Source organism: Cupressus sempervirens, chromosome 7, assembly GCF_028749045.1.
Source record: "Cupressus sempervirens isolate cs-2001-9-10 chromosome 7, ASM2874904v1, whole genome shotgun sequence".
Lineage (NCBI taxonomy): Eukaryota > Viridiplantae > Streptophyta > Pinopsida > Cupressales > Cupressaceae > Cupressus > Cupressus sempervirens.
In genome coordinates, this window is record NC_143124.1 from 676819317 (window position 1) to 676842614 (window position 23298).

At 35.5% G+C, this 23298-nt stretch overlaps 1 protein-coding gene across 3 annotated transcripts; it reads left to right on the forward strand.

The window, feature by feature from the left end:
* Positions 1-16457: 16457 nt before the first annotated feature.
* On the forward strand, positions 16458-22365 carry LOC149548474 (Pentatricopeptide repeat (PPR-like) superfamily protein). 3 transcript variants are annotated; one of them, XM_089792534.1, is made up of 3 exons: positions 16458-18947; positions 19064-19330; positions 21850-22365. In XM_089792534.1, exon 1 carries the CDS (start codon positions 16733-16735, stop codon positions 18860-18862), a length of 2130 nt encoding a protein of 709 aa, XP_089648660.1. In that variant the 5' UTR covers positions 16458-16732; the 3' UTR covers positions 18863-18947; positions 19064-19330; positions 21850-22365. The 3 variants fall into 3 exon arrangements, with proteins under 3 accessions (XP_089648660.1, XP_089648658.1, XP_089648659.1); XM_089792532.1 differs by having other exon boundaries at positions 16458-19330; XM_089792533.1 differs by having other exon boundaries at positions 16458-19316.
* Positions 22366-23298: the final 933 nt, after the last annotated feature.

A 23298-nucleotide genomic window follows, 5' to 3' on the forward strand; every position in this document is an offset into this window, starting at 1 on the left:
AACAAAAACTATGTCTAGGTATATTTTTTTGGGTGACACAGGATTGCCCTTATACCTCTGGATGCTCCTGCATCAAAGTTCTTCCTCTTCGATATTTCTGAAAAATAATTCTCCCTCATCACAGAATTCTCCCTTTATAAAATTTATGTGAATATGATAACAAACTCTCCCTCTTTGACATCTCATGCCAAAAACAATATTCAGTGAATATTAATGTACCTTATGTACTGATTCATATGCATTATGCCCTTTCATTACTACATCAACTAACTAATCTTCAACATGCTCTGGTTGATGCATTGCTAAACTTTATTTAGCAAGCTTCAGATAGGATAATGACCCCTAACTTACCTCTTAGATACAAAAATGCATCCTTAGGTAATGATTTAGTGAATATGTTTGCAATTTGTTCTTTAGTATTCACATATTCCAATATTACCTCTTTATCTTGCACTAATTCTCTTAGAAACTAATATTTTATATCAATGTGCTTGGTCTTGGTATGCATCATAGGATTCTTTGATATATTAATTGCACTGGTGTTATTAGAGAAGATAACCACTGGATCATTGATCTCTACCTTCATATCTGCCAATAGTTGTTTGAACCAAACAAAATTGAAGCAATTAACTATTGCTACCACATATTTTGTCTCTGTTATTGACTGAGAAATACAATTCTACTTCTTACTTGTCTAAGACACTAGTATTTTACCAAAAAATAACACTCCACCACTGGTGCTTTTCTTATCATCAACACTTCTTGTCCAATCAACATTTGTGAATGCTTTCAAATCCAAATTGCCTCCTTTTTTATACGATAAACCATAGTCTTTAGTACCCTTTAGACACCTAATGATTCTCTTGATTTCCATCATATGATTTTCTTTATGATTTGCTAAGAATCTTGCCACCATACCAACTGCTTATGTAGTATCAGACCTTATGTGCACTACATATTGCAGTTTTCCAATCATTGATCTATACGTAGTTTGATCTACTTCCTTGGAATCATCATTTTTGGAAAACTTATGTCCAGAAGACATAGGTGTTCCAACTATTCTTGAATCCTCCATTCCAAATTTCTTTAGTATCTCCTTGATATATTTGGATTGAGTAATGTAGATACCATCTTTCTTTTGTTGAATTTGCAATACAACAAAGAATTTTCTATCCAAACATGGACATCTAAAATTCTTTACTCATCTCTTCCAAAAAAGATTTGCATAAATCATCATTTCCAGTAAATAATGTGTCATCCACAAATATTTCAGCCAACATAATCTTCTTGTCTGGTTCTTCTTTGATATATAGGCTGTTGTTATCATTTGTTCTTTGAAAACTAATCTTTATTAAGTATTTATGAAATCTATCATACCAAGCTTTGGGAGCTTGTCTGACGCCATACAATGCTTTGTGCAGTTTACAAACCATATCCTTTTTGATAGGATCTACAAAACCTTTAGGTTGTTCTATGTAAACTTCCTCTTTAAGAATTCCATTCAAGAATGCAAATTTTACATCCATTTGATAAACTTTAAATCCTCTCTGTACAACATAAGTAAGTAAAGTTTTAACACATTTTAATCTTGGAACAGGAGCAAAAGTTTCACCATAATCAATACCTTCTTCTTGAGAATAACCTTTTCATACTAACCTTGATTTGTTTCTAGAAACTTCTCCATCTTCATTCAACTTATTTTTGAAAACCCACTTTGTGCCAATTACATTCTTATCCTTGGGTTTAGGAACAAGAGTCCAGGTCTTATTCCTCTCTATATGTTCTATCTCTTCATTTGTAGCTTCAATCCAACTTTCATTATCCAAAGCATCTTTAATTGATCTAGGTTTAAACGTAGCAAGCAAGCATGTACCTTTCAATTTGTTTCTTGTCATTGTACCATCTGACTTGTCTCCAATGATTTGATTAGGTGCATGGTGCTTTCTGACATATCTTGCCAACACAGGTACTTTAGATTTAGAACTTTTTCCACTAGCCTCACCATGATCCTCTATATCAAGCTCAGGTCCCACTATCTCTGACTTGGGTCCTTTAGACCCAGTTTGCTTTGGCTGTAACTCAGTAGCCTCTGATTGCGACTCGGGTCCTTCAGACTATGACTTGAGTTGCACTAGTTGCAACTCAGATGCTTTTGAAAATTTTGGGGACTTGGGAGGTGAAGTCTCCCGACTTCCAATTAGATTTGGCAATGTATCAAGTTCATAGTAAATAGACCTTCTATAATCCTTAGGTTCTTTGCTGCTCTCTTCTTCACTCTTTTCTACAAACTCATCAATTCTCACATGTGCACTTTCTATGATCTTATGAGTGGATAAATTCAAACATTTATATGCTTTACTTCTACTGGAGTATCCTAGGAATATGCCTTCATCACCTTTGACATCAAATTTACCTTTCCTAGTCTCTTTCAAAATATAACATTTGCTACCAAATACTTTCAAGTAACTTACATTAGGTTTGTAGCCATACCATAGTTAATAAGGAGTTTGATTTGAGTCTTTCTTCAGCTATACTATGTTCAAGGTATGTACTGCAGTATTGATTGTTTCCTTCCAGTATTTGATTGCAACATTCATTTCTATCATCAAAGTTCTTGCACAATCCATGATAGATATGTTCCTTCTCTTAGCTATACCATTCTAATGTGGTGTACTAGGGGTTGATACTTGTCTTCTGATTCATCTTTTAGTGTAGAATTTATTGAATTCATTAAAGTTGAATTCACCACCTCTATCTAATCTCAAACACTTCAGCTTCTTTCCAGTTTCTTTTTCTACTCTTTCCAGATACCACTTAAGCTTTTGAAAATCTTCTGACTTCTCTTTCAAATACATTATAGTCATCATTCTAGAATAATCATCATCAAAAAGAATAAAATACTTATCTCCACTATAGCTCTCTATTCCAATAGGTCCACATAAGTCTGTATGAACTAACTCCAACACTTCTTTAGAATGATAGTTCTTGCTTTTGAAACTTGTCTTGCCCATCTTACCAATTTCACAAATTTTGCATAGGCGCATATCAGTTTTCCTCAAACTAGGAATACCTCTCACTCTTTTATTTTTGCCTATTTTGATCAAATTATCAAAGTTCACATGACATAACCTTTTATGTGACAACCATCTCTCTTCTACTTGAGCAATGAAACATGAACTTTCACTGAGATCTAGGTAAAATAGATTACCTTTGGTTTGTTTACCATACCCAACTAGATTTCTTTTTCCATCTAGTAGCTTGGTCTTCCCATTCATGAATTCTATCTTGAATCCAATGTTATTCAATCGTACCACACTTAGTAGATTATGCTTTAGTCCTTCAACCCAATCAACATTATCACATCTAAGTTCATTGGTTACTAAGATACAACCTTTTCCCTTTATGCAACATGGTTCATTGTTTTTGAATCTCACACTTCCATCATCATAATGTTCCATATTTTCAAACTTTATTTTATCACCAGTTATATGATGTGAGCAACCACTATCAATAATCCAAGTATCATTTTTGCTAACAGGAGAGATAAGTTCCATTTTATCTCCTTCATGATCAGATTCATCTTTTACAACAATATAGACCATTTCATCATCTTCACTACTATCTAAATCTTTAGCCATAAAACAAGATGTCTTACCTTTCTCCTTGTAATATTTGAAGTTCTTGAAATCCTTCTTTCCTTTGTATTTGATGTGCTTCTTTTCATCTCTATCTTCTCTATCTGGACATCTTGTAGTAATGTGTCCAACTTCTTCACAAGAAAAATAGATTAAAGAGATTTTACATTTATACTTTCCTTTGCCTTTGGGATACCTTCTTGCAAGCAATGCTTCAATGGCTTCAAGATCATTGTCAGAACTATCTTCCTCTTCACTTTCATATTGTTTTATCTTAGACTTTTTAGCTTTCTTCTTCAGTGATATCTTGGCTTCAAATGCAGACTCAAGATTGCTAGAACTAGGAGTATAATTATCATAGTTATCTAGTTCAAATGCAGTCAATCTTCCAACTAGAGCATCCAAAGTTATCTTGTTATTTGGATCACATCTCATCTCTTGAATAGTAGACACTCTGATTGCATAGATAGGAAGAAGGGTTCTAAGTACTTTGCTTACCACTATCACATCTTCAATTATTCCTCTTGAGGCTTTGATTGCACTGACACTAGCTTTGATTCTTTCAACACATTTTGAAATGTTTTCATCCTCTCTCATCTTCATCTAATCAAATTTACCTCTCAAGCTTTCTACCTTGGCTCTTTTCACATTATCATCACTTCCATAGATATCATTTAGTTTGGTCCACATGTCATGAGCAATAGCACATCCTTTGACCTTATCAAATTTAGCATAGTTAAGAGCTGATGCAATGTCAATCATCACAATGTTATGATTTTTCTTTTCAACAATCTATTCCATAGTCAATGTTCTAGTAGGAGCCTTCCAAGAATTTTCTAAATATTTCAAACCTAAATCACTGATGGTTGTCAGGTGCAACTTTATAAGCTCCCGCCATGCTTCAAAGTTATCTCTATTAAGCTTGGGAATCTCTCTTCTAGAAGACATCTCAATCTTTATCTTAGGTCCTTGAAACCTTCTTTGCTAGCACCAAGAAGCTATGATACCAATTGTTGGAAATACAAGAGGAGTAATTGAGAGGGGAGGGGTGAATCAGTTACCACTAAAATAAATCTTAGATCCCTTATATGTCAACATAAAATATAAACTTGGGTAAGGCATGTGGCGAGCGGCAGTGGTGGGAAGGGATCGAGCAAGAAAGGAATTTTGAAATCTGCGAGATCTATGCCAGGTCTGGGATCAGTGTCAGCAGCAACAAGTGATTCTGTAGGCTCAGGGGATGCTAAGGATGGAGGTACATTGGAGGACCCAGGAGAAGGCAAGATTTTGGAGGACTCAAGTGGAGGGCCCAAACTAATTAAAAAATGGTCGAGCCTATTTGGAGTACGACCTATAGGAAAATCTTGCTTTCCACCAGTTAAAGATACACCAACAAAAGATAAAGGTAAGTTTTCTATTGAAATCCCTAACCAGATCATTGATAAAAACATTTCCAGCATGGATACTACTCTAGTTGGGAGGTTTATTGGGGCTAGACCTAACATTGATGATGTAAGGAGTTTTGTGCGCAAGAAATGGAGTCTGAAAGGTCAGGTTGATGTCTCTGCGATGGCTAAAGGGTGTCTCTCTTTTTTCTTTTCTTGTGATGAGGACAAATGAGATATTCTTTGTAGCAACCCTTTGGTGATGGGGAGGCATACCTTGGTTCCCCAAAAATGGTCTCCTAATCTTTATGCTATGGATGACTCTACTATCCAAGCCCCTATATGGGTTTGTTTATCTGGCCTCCCCCTTAAATTTTGGGTAGAAGATGTTTTTCAGGGTATAGCCAACACCTTTGGTGAGCTTCTTTCAGTAGATCTAGTGACGGTATCTTAGAAAAGGATGAACTATGCCAGATTCTATATTGGAGTTACTCAAGGAGTGGATATGCCTGTATCTATCTCGTTAAAATCCAAGCTGGGCATATGGGATCAACGCATTGAGTTTGAGTCATTCCCTTTTGTTTGCTTTTATTGTAAAAAAACATGGCATTGGGCCAAAAAATGCCCTTCTCTAAGAGAGAAGTCCAAAAAGGGTAAAAAAGTATGGTAGTAGAAGGCTGTGGATAGGGATGTTAGATGTTTGTTGAGAGGAGGGGTTATTCCAAATGGGAACACTACCTCTAAGGATTAGATCAAGGATGCAGGGACTACTAAGACTATTGGTGAATCAACCAAGACTAATGGAGTGGTTGCTAGTGTATTGGAGGCTGGTCATTTTGAGAAGGATTCTTCTTTGGTAATGAAGAAAGTGCCAAGATTCATGCTTAGATCGGGACACTGAGTCCTAATTCAGATGTTTTGAAGATTACTCCTACTGATAAGAATGCTAGTCTTAAGGATGGGGAGGATAGCCCTACTAGGCAGGGTCTTGTAGAAACAATGGAGAATGACCTGGAGTGTATTGCTCAGGAATGGATGGATGACCATAATAGAGACAGTCTGAAGATGACCCTAGTTGGTCAAGATGTTATCCCTAAGGATGGTAAGGGACATGCCAAAGAAGGTGCCTAGCTGATTTTGGCTCTTCCTTTAGATCCCCCTATGATGGGTTTGTCTAAGAAAGGAAATTTTGTCTGTGGAGAAGTTGAGGACGTGCTCTCTATGTCACATGAGGAGGAAGATCAGTGGGAGGAGGATGCCTCTATTGCTGAATGGTCCACGGTTGGGAAAAAAAAAGCAACAAAGGCAAAAACAAGAATAGGAAGAATGAATGGGAGAAGGCTGAGCAAGTACCTCTTAAGAACATGAAGAGAGGCCCCAAGCCAAAAGGGGATATCTTATAGAATAGACTAGAAGGTAAGCCTCTTGGGGTATCTTGTAAGAATGGGGATGTTGGATCTTCCCTTTCTCCGATTGGTAGACCTTCTAACCAGCAGAAGAGAACAACTGAGACCATCAGAAGCATCGCAGATGGTAGTCAAAGAACTATCCTGGAAGCAAAAAAATTTCATAAATTATGAAGATTATCTCTTGGAATATTTGAGGGTTAAATAACCCTAAAAAACAAGATATTTTGAAGAATATGATCAGAGATAATAGGCCAGATATTTTGGTTATTCAAGAAACTAAGATGCTAAAAGACAAGGTGGAAAGTCTCCCAATGTTTAAGAGTGGAAAGATTATTGGGAATGATTCGGTGGGAGCTTCAGGAGGTTTGGCTATTTTTGGTCCAATAGATGGATTCAAGGAGAGATCATTTTTCAAAAATCTAATTTTATGAATGTTAGATTTAATAATTCCAAAGATAATTTTTGTTGGATCCTCACCAATGTTTATGCTTCCAATACTAAATGGGGAAGGAAGGCATTATGGACTAAAATTTCTAATCAGAGGAAGTCTTTTGAGGATGACAATTGGATTCTTATTGGGGATTTTAATACTCTGCTTAAAGAAAATGAAAAATGGGGAGGGAGCCAGACCCAGTTGGATAGCAGGATTGATTTAATGGAGTTTATTGATTAGCACATTCTTCATGTTATTGATTTACATAGTATTGAGTATACTTGGATGAACAAGAGGGCTGGTAATGATCTTATTCAGGTCAGGTTGGATTGTGCTCTCATTAGTAATGATTGGCTCCTTATGTATAAATGTAACCTTAGTGCTCAAGTAAGGGTGGGTTTTGATCATTACCCTTTTTTTTGGTTGCTGATAAGATTAATTACTATAAGAACTTCCCTTTTAGGTTCGAAAAAATGTGGACTCATCATCCAAGTTTGGAGACCCTTATCAAGGAGTGGTGGGACATTCAAGTTGAAGGTACAAGAATGTTTAAAGTTGCTACAAAACTGAAGAATGTTAAGAAAAAGATTAAAATTTGGAATAAAAATACTTTTGGTAATATCTTTGAAAACAAAGTTAAGATTATGGAGGAACTTAAAGATATTCAAGATAAGATTCAAATGGAGGGTTATGAGACCTTTTCTAGGGAAGATGAAAGTGGTAAATTGGTTGAATTGCATGATATTATAACTAAAGAGGAAACATTTTGGAGGCAATTCTCTAGAAAGGTCTTCCTTAAGGAAGGTGATTGTAATACTAAGTTCTTCCATGTGACTACTCTCAAGCACAGGATGGAAAAAAAAATTTGCAGACTTAAAACGGATGAGGGATCAATAGACAATGAAGAGATCATTAAAAGGGAGGCAGTGGGCTTCTTCAAATCTCTGCTACAAGAATCCAATCTGAATCTGGATAAATAGGAGTCTTTTCTTGAGTGCATCCCTTCTTGTGTCTCTGAGGACCAGAATTTATTTCTCACTTCTATTCCCTCGAATGTTGAGATTTCTCAGGCTATTTTTTCTTTTGAAGGAGAGAAAGCCCTTGGTCTTGATGGATTCTCGCTCTTTTTCTTTCATAAGTACTAGCATATTATTGGAATGGACATCTGCAATGGGGTGAAGGAATTTTTTTAGGAATATCCTTAAAGAGTTGAATGGCACATTCCTTGCTCTTATTCCCAAAAAGCCAGGAGCTGATAGTATGGACTTGTTCATACCCATTAGTCTATATAACTCTTTTTATAAGATTATTTCCAAGGTTCTTATGCTAAGGATTATGACTCTTTTGCCTCACATTATTTCTAGTCAGCAAAATGGGTTTGTACCTAGCAGGTAGATAGTGGACTCCATTATTACGGTGCATGAAAATATCCATTCCCTTTCGGTGTCTAAGAATGAAGGTTTTTTGCTCAAGGTAGATCTTTCTAAAGCCTATGATAGAGTGGGTTGGCACTCTCTCCTCCAGGTTTTGGAAGCTTTTGGCTTCAATAAGAGATTTCAGGATCTCATTTTTATGCTATTATTGTCGACTTCTTTCTTAGTGCTCATGAATGGTTCCCCTTCCTCTTTCTCCAAGGCTTCTAGGGGTCTAAGACAAGGTGACCCTATTTCCCCTATTCTTTTTATCATTTTAGCTGAATTTTTGGGAAGATTTGTTGATGGTTTAGTTCTTAAAGGAGACTAAGTGCGCCTTAATCCTTCTTCTTCGGCTCTAGTCTACTCCCATCAACAATTTGTTGATGATTCTATTGTTATAGGAGAAGCCTCAGTGAAGAATGCTAGGATTTTAAAGAAGGCTTTGGTGGATTATGGTTTTGCTACTAGTCAACTTATTAACTGGAATAAGAGTTTGATTTACTTCATGAATGTTAATATGGATAGGCAATTGAAGATCAAAAAGATTATTCGATGTGAGATTGGTTCCTTACCTAGCTCTTTTCTGGGTTTACCTATGGGTTTGTCTCCTCCTAACAGTTTTTGGAACTCTTTGATTGACAAAATTCACTCCAAACTTGAGGGTTGGAAGGGATCTTTACTAAGCCAGGTAGGTAAGGTTGTTGTTCTCAAATCTATTTTGCAAAGTGTCCTGCTGTATGCTTTGAGTCTTTTTAAAATTCTTAGAAATTATGCCCTCGCTATTGACAAGATCCAGAAAACTTTCTTATGGATGGGCACAGAGAATAAAAAAAGACTCCCTCTCATTGCTTGGGAAAATGTTTGTATGCCTTATAAGAAGGGAGGTCTTGAGTTATGAATGGTTTCTTCCATGAATGCTTTTTTAATGGCAAAACTGTTATGGCGATGGCATAAAGAGAATGGGGAATGGAAGAATATATGGAATGATAAATAAAACATTGAGAACCTTGACCTTGACCATTTCCTTAATAGTAATGTGGGACAAGGGGGGTCAATGATTTGGAAAAATTCTCAGAAGCTTAAAAATATTATAAAAAAATGGATAAAATGGAAGGTTGGCAATGGAAGAAGAGTTCTTTTTTAGGAAGATGTTTAGATTTTGGACCACCCCCTGTGTGATGACCCAAGATGGAACAGGTATATGAAGTTGTGTAAGACCTAGTTTGGTTCTCTTGTGGCAGACTATTGGATAGAAAATGAATGGGTGGATCTATTTAGACTGGATTCCAATTTGGTAGAACTAAGAAAGAGCCTAAATGCTTTTTTCTTAAACCAAAAGGAGGATGAGCTCATATAAGGAAATAAACCTAATGGTGTTTTTTCTGTCACCTCTGCCTATGTTGATTCTTTCGATAACCATGATGAACCATGTTGGGCAAAGGCGTGGATGAAGGGTATGACACCCATGGTCAACATTTTCTTTTAGATCCTGTTGCAAAATAAAGTTCTTACTCTAGATAAACTTAAAAAGCATGGGATTATTATTATCAATAGATGTGTACTTTGCAAGAATGATGGGGAATCAGTTGATCATATTACCTTACACTGCCCTTTTTCTATGAAGATTTGGGATTATATATTTAACTTGTTGAAGGTTGAATGGGTTTTCCCTTCCAATCTTCAACTGTTCTTTATTAGTTGGAAGGCTCCTTCAAAGAATTCTTTGATTGTTGTATTTTGGATGGGGTATCTAGAAGGAACATAATGACAGAATCTTTAGAGATGTTGAATCCAGCCTGGTGCAGGTTTTCCATAAAATAAAGACTCTTTTGATTGAGAACATAAAAAATACAACACTAGAATAGCAATCCCGTAATGATTGGGATACTAATGTTCTCAATTGGAATTTAAAGAGTGAGACTATGGGTGATCAGAGACTAAATCCTAGGGATCATGCTAGATGGGATAATGTGGGAAGCTTGGCTATTCCTACTGGTTTTCAAACTAATCATGTTGCTGAAGCCTTGACTACTCTCCATGGTCTTCTTTATGCAAAAAAGTTGAACTTGAATAAGATCTCGTTAGAAGGGGATTCACTCAATATTATTAATTGTCTTAGTAAAAAAACTACACCTTCATGGAAAATTAGTAATATAATTTATGAATATATTCAAATTATTAATTCTTTTGAAATATGTGTTATTTCCCATAACTTCAGAGAGGCCAGTGGGACAACTGACTAGGCAATGAATGTGGCATGCAGAAATGATCAAACTATCATTTGGGATACTCATGACCCCTTACCACTGGAGGCTCGACTTCTTTTCCATAATGATAAATGGAGGTCATCATAAAAGACTTTTAATTTATGACTATGTCAGTACAGGGGTATGATGTAGAGTTATGTGACCGCGGGTTTTTTGTTTTAATTTCCAATGATTGATGTAAAACCTTGCATGGATTTTGGGTCTATATTGCTATTGTGCTTACTATCATTTGTGAGGCCTTCTTTATTTGGGAGTTGCAGACGAAGAATTCTGTGATTTTACGTGCTTTGCAACTGGGTGGAAAGAGGAAATGAGTTGAACCAGGGAGTTGCATTGAGTGGATGAAGAAGGAAGAGGTGTGGGAGATTTTGAGAAGGGGTAATTTCATTGGGTTTATGGAGAGGCTGAATGGAAACAATCCCACCATCACGCAACAATTTATCAAAAATTAGAAAGAGGGCTCAATCATGGTGGGCAACCAACGCATGGACATAACAGAGGAGGTGATTGTAGAGGCTATGGGATTGGAGCTTGAGGGTCTCAATTTCTACAAGGAGCAAAAATTATCTGACAGAGCTGTTGAAGAGTTTATCAACTTAGAGCTTGAGAAGAGTCGTTTGGTTAAAATTGGCAAGTCTTACATCAACCTGGCTTCTATCTCTTGTCCATGGCACTTCGTCCTATTTGTTACCATGGAGTATTTAACTTTGGATGGGAGATTTACCAAATGTTATGGCTACCACTTCATGCTGGCCAACCACTTTAGGCACAATGTTAAAATTAATTTCCCTTACTATCTAAAGTAGTCACTTACTATCTATGTTCAAGCTTTACAAAAAGACCCAAATGGCAAACATGTCTGCCATGAGGGTCTCATGGTGCTCATTTTGAATGTTTTAAAGGCCAAAAGAATTGCGAGGAGCAGGGGTCGTATTAAAGATGCAGATTATGAAACGGAAGGGAGTGCCCAAGAGAAGGGTTATGACTCTGAAGCTCAGGATGAGGGTAAAGGGGGTGAGGTTAATGTGGCTAAGGGATCTAGGAATAGGTCTAAGAAGAAAAAAAGAGTTGCAGGTCACTCTGATTTTGAGAAGGAGAGTGATTTTGTGAAGGATTTGGTAAGGGATTATAAGAAGAAATCAGAGATTAAAGGAAAGAGGGTTAAGGAAAGTTCAAGGATGAGGGCTTCTTCCCATTTAGATAATGATGAGACCCTAGCTCGACAACTGGAGAAGAAACAATACCCGTCCAGACGCCTTGAAAAGGATTTAGGAGATAAAGGGGAGTCAGGAGATGAGGACTCCCAGGAACAAGGGATACATGCAGATTGGGAGGATAGGTATGTAGGTACCCCTAGGCCTATGAAAGGGATGTATGGTAACTCAAGATCTATATTGAAAGAAATTGGGGTCACAAAGAGCCAAATGCAGACACTTGGCAAGACCTCAGGAAGGAAGTCGTGCATGCTAGTAAAATTGCACATGGTGAACGCACCCTCGGCCAACATATTGATAGGCTTATGGAGGTGGTTGGGAGCACTGAGGATGTTAAAAATCTTATGCAAAAGATTCTGTAATTGGAGGCCAAGAACAGGGCTATTGACAAAGACTTCAATGTGAACTAGGGCAAGGTCACTATGATGGAAGCCAAGATATGTAACCTTGAGAAGCTGATAAAACAAATGGCTGATAATGCATCTACTTTGCTGAAGAAATTGGATATGGACAAAGGCCAAGATTCTCCTCAGGCAGTTGATAGCCAAGGTCCCAACAAATGCACTAGGGCCCATTCTAAGAAGATTGATGACACAGGCAAGAAGGACGAGGTGAAGGCTATGGCGAAAAACATGCAGATTCTAGCTAATCAAGCCCTGGACCTGATTAAGGAAATGTAGTTGGTTCTTTACTGTCTTTTGTGCTATATTTTTACTGTCTTAGTGCTATCTCTTTGCTATTTTTTTAGCAATTATGTCTGTGACCTCTTTTGTATTCTTTTTGGAGGTCTGTTTCGTTTATGCTTCTAATTGCTCTATCTATTTCCAGATTGTCCTTTTGTAAAAAGGTTTTGGGTCCTTAAAACCTACTTTTACTTAATCAAAACATAAAATATAAACTTTACTCAAAATACTGATGCTCGACAAACACACAGGCACTTGGTTTACACTAGTAATTGTTGTAACTCAATAATCATTGAAATAACAACTATAACTTGGTAAATGCAAATCTTAAGATATTAGATGTGATTAACCTTACTTAACTTAGTTGTATACACATAAAAGAAATAACATGAACACAAGTGACACAAAATTTAACGTGGAAACCCAATTTGGGAAAAACCACCAATTGCAACTAGTTACTAATTTTCACTCTTTTGAAGTGAGCCCTGTTAGGAGCCAACCCTATTAAAGGTTACAAAACACACTGTTAGGTGTGATCTAGTTAGAGGATTTAATCACCTTGTTAGGAGTCGCCTTGCTAGAGGTCTTTAGACACTTCAATCTAGAAATGCCACCTTGTTAGAGGATTTACAAATGGCTGTTAAACCAACTCTATTAAGAGATTTACTGCTACAATGGTTAGAGAGTAACAGTTAGGTGTGATCTAGTTAGAGGATTTAATCACCTTGTTAGGAGTCGCCTTGCTAGAGGTCTTTAGACACTTCAATCTAGAAATGCCACCTTGTTAGAGGATTTACAAATGGTTGTTAAACCAACTCTATTAAGAGATTTACTGCTACAATGGTTAGAGAGTAACAATGAGATGACTTGATTTCCGATGCAACTAAATTGTTGATTACAAATCTCTGTTCTGCCTTGTATACTTCATCCTTTTTGATCGAATGTATCTTTGCAACTCCACAAGGATATTCTTCTTATCCTTCTAATTCGCTTCCTATAAGCATCTTCTTTTCTTTCATACTCTTCCACACTTCCAATCCTCAACTTGACCTTATACCTTATGCATTGTCAAGTAGGCTTGAATACATCTTAGAATAATTAACATTCATTACCTCAGTCGGCTAGAACCAACAAACAAATTAATTAACCTCAATATGTCAAAATAAGAAAATCCTTCGTTAGCCAACCCTGCTCGATAGACACTAATTTAGAAATAATTTTCCTATGTTATCTTCATAAACTTTCTTTGGTAACTGAGTGAGCTTGGTTAACACTGGTTCCATCCAACTTTTCCTTTATTAATCGAGTGAGCTTGGTTAACACTAAACTTCTGCAAACTTCTCTTTGTCTCCTGAGTTAACTCGGTTGACACTATCTTCTGAACTTCACAAACACTGGAATACTCGGTAGACACATGAAATTAACTTCATCACCCAAGTGAGCTTAGTATACACTAAATGGTAAAGATATGCCATTTTGTGTAACATCAAAGACAATACACAATCAACCAATTGTTTTCAACATCTAGGCACAAATCCCTAACCAAACATGCAAAGAAAATAACTTTAAGAGGTAATCCTAATCAATATTCTTTCATCATAATCTATATGAAAACCTTAAACATCAAAATCCTAACTTAAATAATTCTTTCAATAATCACAAAAAATCTTTAAAACAATATATGAAAACTCATATTGATATAGAAAAGACAATAACCAAAATTGAAAAAAGAAAGCCTTAAAGAACCAACTTAAAAATAAAGATATTCCAATCTAAAAACTAAAATTATAAAGGTTCAAAATCCTACCTCAAAGTTATGAAGCAATTTGAAAAGAAGAGAGAACAAACTTCCAACAAAAATTCCAAATTTCAATTACTTTCTCTTCTCTCTCCAAAAATCCCTAAAGTTCTTACACCTAATAATAATTAACCCTTAAAGAAAAATCTAAATCTAGGGTTCAAAATAGAGAAACCCTAAAAATAAAATAAATTCAACTCAAAAAATCATTTAAACTTTTTATTATTCTTGACTTTAATTGAAGTTCTTAATTACAATAAAAGCCTAATTATTAAATCGGCTATATTTAAATTGCATAATTTCTATTATATTAATATTTTTGGCACATTTAGTGAATATCAAAGTTTACTTAACTCAATTATACAAAATAAAAAGAATTATAATTTAATAAATAATCCCCCAGTTAAGTCTCTTAATCATACATAATAAAAGAGTTCTTAAATTATAATTATTCTTCTAGTTAAGTTGTTAATTCAACTTTTTTAATTTGGAACTAATTAGCAATTATTTTTTAAAAATTGGTGTACATACAATATGCATAAATTACAACTTAATTATAATCAATATATTTAGCACAATATAATATGAAAATTTATAATTAACTTTTTTAGCATAATATAATATGTAACTTGATATTTTATATCAATTCATATTATTTTATATAATTTATTTACGTTTTAAGTTAATAATTAATTAAATATCTTATTTCAACAATTAGACTTTTAATTAAGTCATTTTTAATCTAATAAATATATTAAAATATTTCATATTTAATATCATAATATTCACAATATATAATTATCTTAATATCATAGTTAATCTTAATGAATTCGTTTCACCAAGTAATCACAAAACATAATTCACATTACCTTGAAAGGGTTCACAAACCCACATGACCTTGACAAATTTAGATATGTAGTCAATTAGATACTTGTCCTCTATTTAAGGACAATGATGGCCTAGATTGGGATTTGGACATGTTTGTTATCTCCCCTTTCTTACCATTGAAACATTGTAGTAGGACACACTCATATTGACAATTCACGGAAGCTGATGTTTGATACCTACAAGTTGCATAAACGAAGAACATGTACATACATGCGTATGTATAAAAATAAACAATGAAGAAGATCAATACATCATGTAGATCTTGCAATCAAGTGACTATAACCCTCTCTCTCAACCACATCAAACACATCATACATAAATAAAGAACATACACCTTAACCGTACACATACAAGTATGAGGTAAGCAAGTCCATAAATATAAAGTATCACCCCATCCAATAATCAACATGAAATTAACTATAATCATCCGACAAACACAATATAATCAAATAACCAAACTTATAATGTTCTCCATCATCAATAGGTATTGTAATAACATCAAGTAACATCAAATATCACTAAAGATCTAACATACACGACAAGGTGATATAAAAGTTTTTGACATCATAAACATAAATAGTAGTTGACTAATGGTTCTTATAGATGACCTAAAGTTGTCTTTAATGATATATTGTGTAAACGAAAAAAATGGATGTAACAAAACATCAAGCAAATGAGTAAATGAAATGTACATTTCACTATGTGTCCCACAAATAACAAAGAAATAAAGGTCTTTGTTATGGAAAAAATTACAAGAAAAATTTGGGAAATAGGCATGAAAGGAATAAAATATATTATATCAACGAGTTCAACCCCACATGTGATCAACTTTGAAAAGTGTACACAGGGGGTGACATTTCTTAAAGAGCTAAAATTTTTGTCGCCTAATTGAGAACCAACTCTTATCAACTCTCTTATGAGATTGAGTATTGGAAGAGACCAAAAGAGACGGTTTGCATGTACTACAATTATGGGAATGTAGAAACTAAACAACACTTAATTTTAGAATGTCATGTATACAAGAGCAATATGAACACATTTGTGAATATTATATCCTATAGCTCTTGGTATAGTTTATTCAACAAGAAATAAATTGAATAGTTATTATTAATCATCAACTTGCACAAGAAAAAGAATCAAATTACCAAAATTAGCTGAAATTAGTAGATTGTCCCAAAGGCAGTATTTAGCCTCATGAAAATAAAAGCTATCTATCTATCTTCATTACATTAAAATTTTTCTATCAATCTTGATTCAATCAATCACTCGCAAAATATACCTATATAATTTTCACTTCCGAGAAGACGAATTAAATAGCTTACACCTACTGTAAACCTTGAGAATATAAATTTGCTTCCTAATTGTCGTTGAAAATTTTCATAATAAAAACGCCTTGGCTATGCGGCATTTTGTGGGCGTAGAGAACTGTGAAAAATCGAAGGTAATGGACTATGGGAGCAATGTGGAAGTATTTTGAAGTTATGCAGACAAAATAGGGTATCAGATGGGTGAACCCAAGTGATTTGACGTTCAGGAGAAGCACAAAATTCTGAAGTGATCTGGATTTTGGCATGGTCGAGACTGAATTTTTTGTGGATGTAATCAATGGCCAAAATCATCCACGGTCACATTTTCTGCCGAACCCGCATTTGTTGGACCTCCTCTGCTTTTGTGGCTTCGGTCGTAGTACCTGATTTAATGAATCTAAGAAGTATCAGTACAAGTAGTGTCAATTTCATTCAGAACTCATCTGATTTTCTGAGAGAAATCTGCAACATCGTGACGCAACATTATCACAGAGGCCGTTCACTTTTACCTCTTGAACATTTGGCCACTAAACTGAGCACCCAACATGCTGTTACAGTGCTTGAGCTGCTCCTGAGGGATGACCAGGGGCTTGCACTCAGTTTCTTTTATTGGTCAGTCAAGCAACCAAAGCACCAGCTTCATATTCAGCTTTACCAAACTATGGCTAGGTCGCTGGTTAATGATGGTCTGATTGAGGAAGCCCAGAGTGTGCTGCAGTTAATGATTAGAAGTTTTTCTCAAGCAGGGAAGACTAGAGAAGCTGTCAAGATTGTTTTTGATATCAACAATGAAGGACTGCCATTGAATGTGCATACTTTTAATTGTGTACTCAGAGAGTTATGTCAGATAATGGACAGTTGTGAGATAGCAGAGGAATTTTATAGAGAAATGGTTGTTAACGGTGTGCCCCCTGATTCTTGCACTTATAAGACATTGATTGCAAGTTTATCTAGAGAGGGAAAACTCAGAGAAGCCGAGCGGCACTTACGAAGAATGTTAGAAAAGGGATTTGAGGTAGATCCTATTACATATACTGGAATTATCAATGCCTATTGCAGGAAGGGTAATATGGGCAGAGCGTTCGGGTTGTTTGAGAAGATGTCGCAAACAGGTTGTGCTCCTAATGTTATTACTTTTACAACTCTGATCAATGGTTTGTGCAAGGCAGGTAAGGTCAAGAAGGCCTTTGAGCTGTTGGAGGAAATGGTTAAGAAAGGGTTTATGCCTAATGTTTATACACACAGTACTCTAATTGATGGTCTCTGCAAGAAAGGATGGGTTGAAAAAGCGTTTCGACTGCTATTGAAAATGGTGAGGAGCAGTAATTCTAAGCCTAATGTTTATACTTATACTACCATGATTGAAGCGTACTGTAAGATAAAGAAGTTGAGGAGAGCTGAAATGCTGTTTAGAAGAATGCAGGAACAGGGCTTGGCTCCAAATTCTGTGACCTACACTGTTTTGATTGGAGGACATTGTAAAGAGGGTAATTTGACTCAAGCGTTCAAGTTGCTGGATAGAATGATTGGAGAGGGTTGCACGCCTAGTATTTGTACGTATAATGCAATAATTGATGGTCTTTGCAAAAAGGGTAGGTTACATAAGGCTAACGAATTGTTGGATACTTGTATTTTACGTGGGCTACGTCCTGATAAGGTAACTTACACAATTCTAATCAACAGACACTGCAAACAGGGAGATACAAACCAGGCGTTGAAGTTGTTTGATGACATGATTGAACATGGCTGTGAACCGGATATTCACACTTACACAGCATTGATAAGTGGCTTTTGTAAAGTAGGCAATCTGGAGGATGCAGAAAAATACTTCTCTGAAGTGTTTGAAAAGGCCATGGTACCAAACAAAGTGACTTATACTGCACTGATTTATGGATATTGCAAAGCAAATCAGACTGATTTGGCCAAAAAGATCATGGAGAAAATGATAGAAAATGGCTGTGTTCCTGATTCTATCACGTATGGTGCTCTGATAGATGGACTTTGCAAAGAATGCAAAGTAGAGGAGGCCTGTGCATTATTTGATGGAATGCTTCAGAGAGAGTTGGTTCCCTGTGAAGTGACTTATGTCACCCTTATCAATGCATTTTGCAAAAAAGAGGAGTTTGGGCTTGTTTTAGAGTTACTTGACAAACTTGATCAAAAGCGAAAAATTCACGCTTTCAACAGTGTAATCAAGAAACATTGCAATGAAGGCAAGCTGGATCATGCAAAAATGCTTTTATATGATATGTTGGAAAGAGATATTCTCCCACAGCATTCAACTTACAATGCACTTATTAGCTTGTGTCACAAAAAAGGCTCTTTTGATGTTGCTTCCACCCTGTCGTTAGAAATGGTTGCAAAAGGATATAAACCAAAAGAAGAGCAGAGTCGAAAAAAGATTCACACTCCTGAAAATGTAATATAATATTGAATAGAACCTAGTGATGGGGGGATGCAACTCTGACATGCGAATAACCCTTGAAATCAAGCAAATATGGCATAGATATAAGGTGTGAATCTCCATTGCAATCGCTAATGAGTCTCAATCTGAGACCATTTAACAAAATGGTGCTCTGTTTTTCTCATTTATTCTGATCTGAGGGTTCATTACTTTAATTCTTGCTAGGAAGATGAATAACCTTCAATCCAAAGTCTTCTCGTTTTGTGGGTGCAAAGGAAAAATTGCAAAGCATTGAATATTCCTTGTGAAGTTGGAAGCACAAGCCTTTCCCTAAATCAGCTAATTATCACATTGTGAAACCATGTATTGGTGCATATGCGAGTCATTGGTTGCTACAGGATCTTCTGGAGGATTGCTACAGGATCTTCTGGAGGATGACAAAGATGAATCTTCAAGATTTGCATGGAGATATTTAGAAGTATGTCACTTATGGTAATATACGTTCCTCGAAGAGAAGTGATATTTTTTTCTTCAATAATAATTTCCGATACAGACTTTCTGTGTGAAAACTGAGATAATTTCACTCTGCAGTTTGCAGTGTCTTAGACACTAGCACTGCATAATTCTGCTGAGAAAACCTAAATTCTAATACCATACATTGCTAGACAAAATATTCAAGTCCATTACCATCATTTGTTATAGCCTCAACACTGTAACTTTTGAATTCATGTCTAATGCTTGAAGTCTGAAGAAAAAAGAGTTGAGTTGACTCTTTGGTCGAGCTTATGATAAATCCCCATGAGCTGGTGCAAGATTCTCAGGTTTGTTTAGGATGCTTATGTTTGCCATATATTGTGTGTGTATTTTTTGCATCTATTGCTCTTTTACATCTTCCGACATTAATGTTAAAAATACACACAATCTAAGCCAGAAGCTACTCAATTCTAATGAAAGTCACTACAATATATATAGATTACAATTATAGAAAGAAAAATATATTATTTTGACAACCAGACTTTTGTGAGTTACAGAGAAAGTTAATCCTGAAAATGATCTCTCAGCATGCCTAGGATTTCTTGATCTTTGAAGATTCGCAGACCCAATATAGTGAAAAATCAATTGGGGCAACCAAAGAAACAAAAACCTGCCTTATCTTGCGTGGTCTATGTGTGGTAGTACAATGAAAAGTTATCTGTTGAAATGGGATGAGGTACTAATAAAGGGCGATTCTCATCCTCCCAAACTTGGTTTACTGCATGATAATTTCCGACTTCTACTTGTCGGGAAATACAATTTCTATAGCAGTTTATTATTCTTTTTTTTTTCACCAATTGGTTGTGTTTTCAATCTTGTTGCCTTCAGCGTTACCAATGTCAGAATGAAATAAATATCATGGAAAGAAAGATTGCTAGCTATTTTTTGGTATAATTTCCAAATGGGTCAATTTATTAGTTTTCCATGTCAGATGCTAAGTCAGTACTGACTTTAGGTCTGGTATCTAATCTTTACCTTGCCAAGTCCAATTCTAGACCAAGTCTGACTGGTATGCTATTGCTATGCAGCATTGATGATCTCTGCATTGGCGATCTCTGTGTTTCATCTGTCTGCCATTCTTCAATTTTGTACTTCGTGTCTTGATATGTTGTGCCCTTTGCTGTTGATAAGCTTCATTATGAAAAATCATAATGAATCCATTAAGAAAAATTAAGCTTGCTTCCATGTATTTGTTCCTTTCTTGTGAATATTAGTACGTGTAAGTTTATCCTTGATTCCTCATGCTTAGTTTATCAACCTCTTGTTCTCAAGTAAAATTCAAATGGATGGTTATTAGATTCAATTCCCTTCTCTTGGTCATTTCATCAGCAGCACATAAGGTTGATTCCCACCATTACAACTACCCTTATAGGCAAGAATTGGCTATAACAAATTTTGCCTTCTTTTTCCATTGCATATGTTAATAGATTTTTAGCCACAGAGCATATAACAAAGAATCAGAATAGGAGTTGTGTCCTATACAAAAGGAGGCTACCTTGATTTAATTCGTATACATTGCTGAAGGTCTTCTGCTTAGAAGATGGATTGGCTAGCGTTTTTACAGTTTGCTTGGTGAACAAAACACACATTTTACGATGAATTTCATTTCGAGATGTGAGAATTGGAGTTCTGAGATATCTACCTCTCTGTATTTTGTTACAGGCCCTCTGTTAGTAAAATGCCTTTTTATAGGAGTTCAGGAAAGGTCTATATTTTTCTTGTGTGTTTAAATCTTGTTATTAATTTTTTTGAGAAATGATCATCACCTTTTATACAGATGGTGTTGGATGCAATTTGCATTTTGTATCTGCAAATATTGGTTTTGCCGTTATATCATAATTCAGATTACATGGATGTTTGCTTTGAATCTTATGATGCCAACTATTGTGCTATTAGAAAATAGTATCTTTGTTTCACATATCAAATCTCTCCTATATTCTAGAAATTTGTTTCTTTGGTTGCTCCAAATTGATTTTTTGCTATATTGGGTCTGCAAATCTTCAATGATCAAGAAATCCTAGGCATGCTGATATGTCATTTCCAGGATTAACTTTCTCTGTAACTCACAAAAGTCTGGTTGTCAAAAACCATATATATTAATTTCTATAATTGTAATCTATATGTATTGCAATGACTTTCATTAGAATTGAGTAGCTTCTGGCTTAGACTCTGTGCATTTTTAACATTAATGGTTCGTATCACATTTCGTGATCCATCATCAGGATGTAAAAGGGTAATAGATGCAAAAAATACTCACAATCTAAAACCAGAAGATGCAATTTTTGTGTCTCTTGCTCTCTTACATCCTGATGATGGATCAAGGAGTGTGATCTGAAATGTTGATGCCAAAAATACACACACAATCTAAACCAGAAGCTACTCAATTGTAATTTTAGTGGATTGCGGAAATCTGATATCTCTGAACAACTTTCATGGTAAAATTTTCCCTGTTTGAATTCTTGATGTTATGGCTACAGGTGATGGATTGGTTTTGGCAATTGTTCAAAGGCAACTATTTCAGGTTCCTCTTGCATGATTTGCTTGGCACTAGAATTTCAACCTGGAATTCACAGCATTGGGCTGCCAGCCATGAGTTGAGCACCATGTCTTTGTACGACTTCATTACAGATTCTGTTTCTCCTTTTGTTGCAAAAGAGCTCCATGACACTCAGGCATAAGCAGTCTGAATGGAATCATACAATGGTTTTGAGGTGCAAGTACAATCTAATAATACCTTCAATTGCTGGTAGCAATGCAGTAGGCATATTGCAAGCTGTTAAATTGAGGAATACAGTTTGATTTGGTTGAGTTTTCTTCCTTTTTCAAAGATAGGGACGAAAATGACATACTTTCTAGTTCTGGAGATTGGATTGTCATATTGATCTTAAACTGTAGGGGCAGTATAAGCAGCAATTCTCGAGAAAGTCTCTTGAAATCTCATGTAAGCATTGGACCAGGATGTTTATAAATAAATCAGTTATCAAGTTTGGAAACTCTAGAGAAAAATAAATGCACATAAAGGTTTAATTTGTCTACATGCTTGAATTTCAGCTGTTGCAGTTAAATCTGCAGATACTTATATTCTGTGATATACTCCTTGCTGATTTATTTCCAGTGTGTTTTATCAAGGTCAATGTCTTTTATCAGGGTCCATTTATATAGTCTGTGATTGTCCTTCCTTCTCTTCTTTTAAAACTCTTCTGGCACATTATATATATTACTGGATTTATTTTCTTTTGGTTCTAACCAACTCCTCAACCCCCTGGCCCCTCTGCACTCTACAATTTTGTCATTGGCTATTAATTTTTAGGAATTTTAGGGTTTGATAATAATGGACCAGGGCTAAGAATTAGACCTTGCAGACAAAGAAGGGTTGTAGTAGAATTAGAATGGAGGCAGAAAACACTTCTGAGGCAGGTACAATTCATTCCATGGGGTCGGAGAGAAAAATACAAGCTATCTAGGAGGGGTAGAGGAGATGTAGAGAGGTAAGCAGAATTCCATTCCCTACAACATATGAGCTAGGTTTTAGATAATCTAAATGCATCTTGGCTTTTACTAGTAGCATGCACAATTAGTTGTTTTAAATTTCTTGAATTCAATTTTCTTTTTGGAAGTTTCATGGATGCATGCCTTAAAGAGAGAAAACGGTGGAGTTTATGGGAGTAACCATGGGATGAATGACAGTCAATATGAAAAGTACCAATAAAGTTTTATAAATGTGGACAATGTTGAGGGAATACCCTTGAATTCAAATGCCTAGAACATTCCCAAATGACAGCTAATGACGTCCATGGATTTGAGCTGTCATAATTCTCTTGTGCTTAATTACTCATACTGTTTTGCAAATTTTGTGATACAATTAATCTGTAATGTGAATTAACCCTTTTGTCAGAAATGAACTTCATTTATGATAAAAATTCTGT

Coding starts and splice junctions, on each gene's coding strand:
- LOC149548474 (XM_089792532.1), top strand. CDS start 16,733: ATGGCCAAAATCATCCACGGTCACATTTTCTGCCGAACCCGCATTTGT.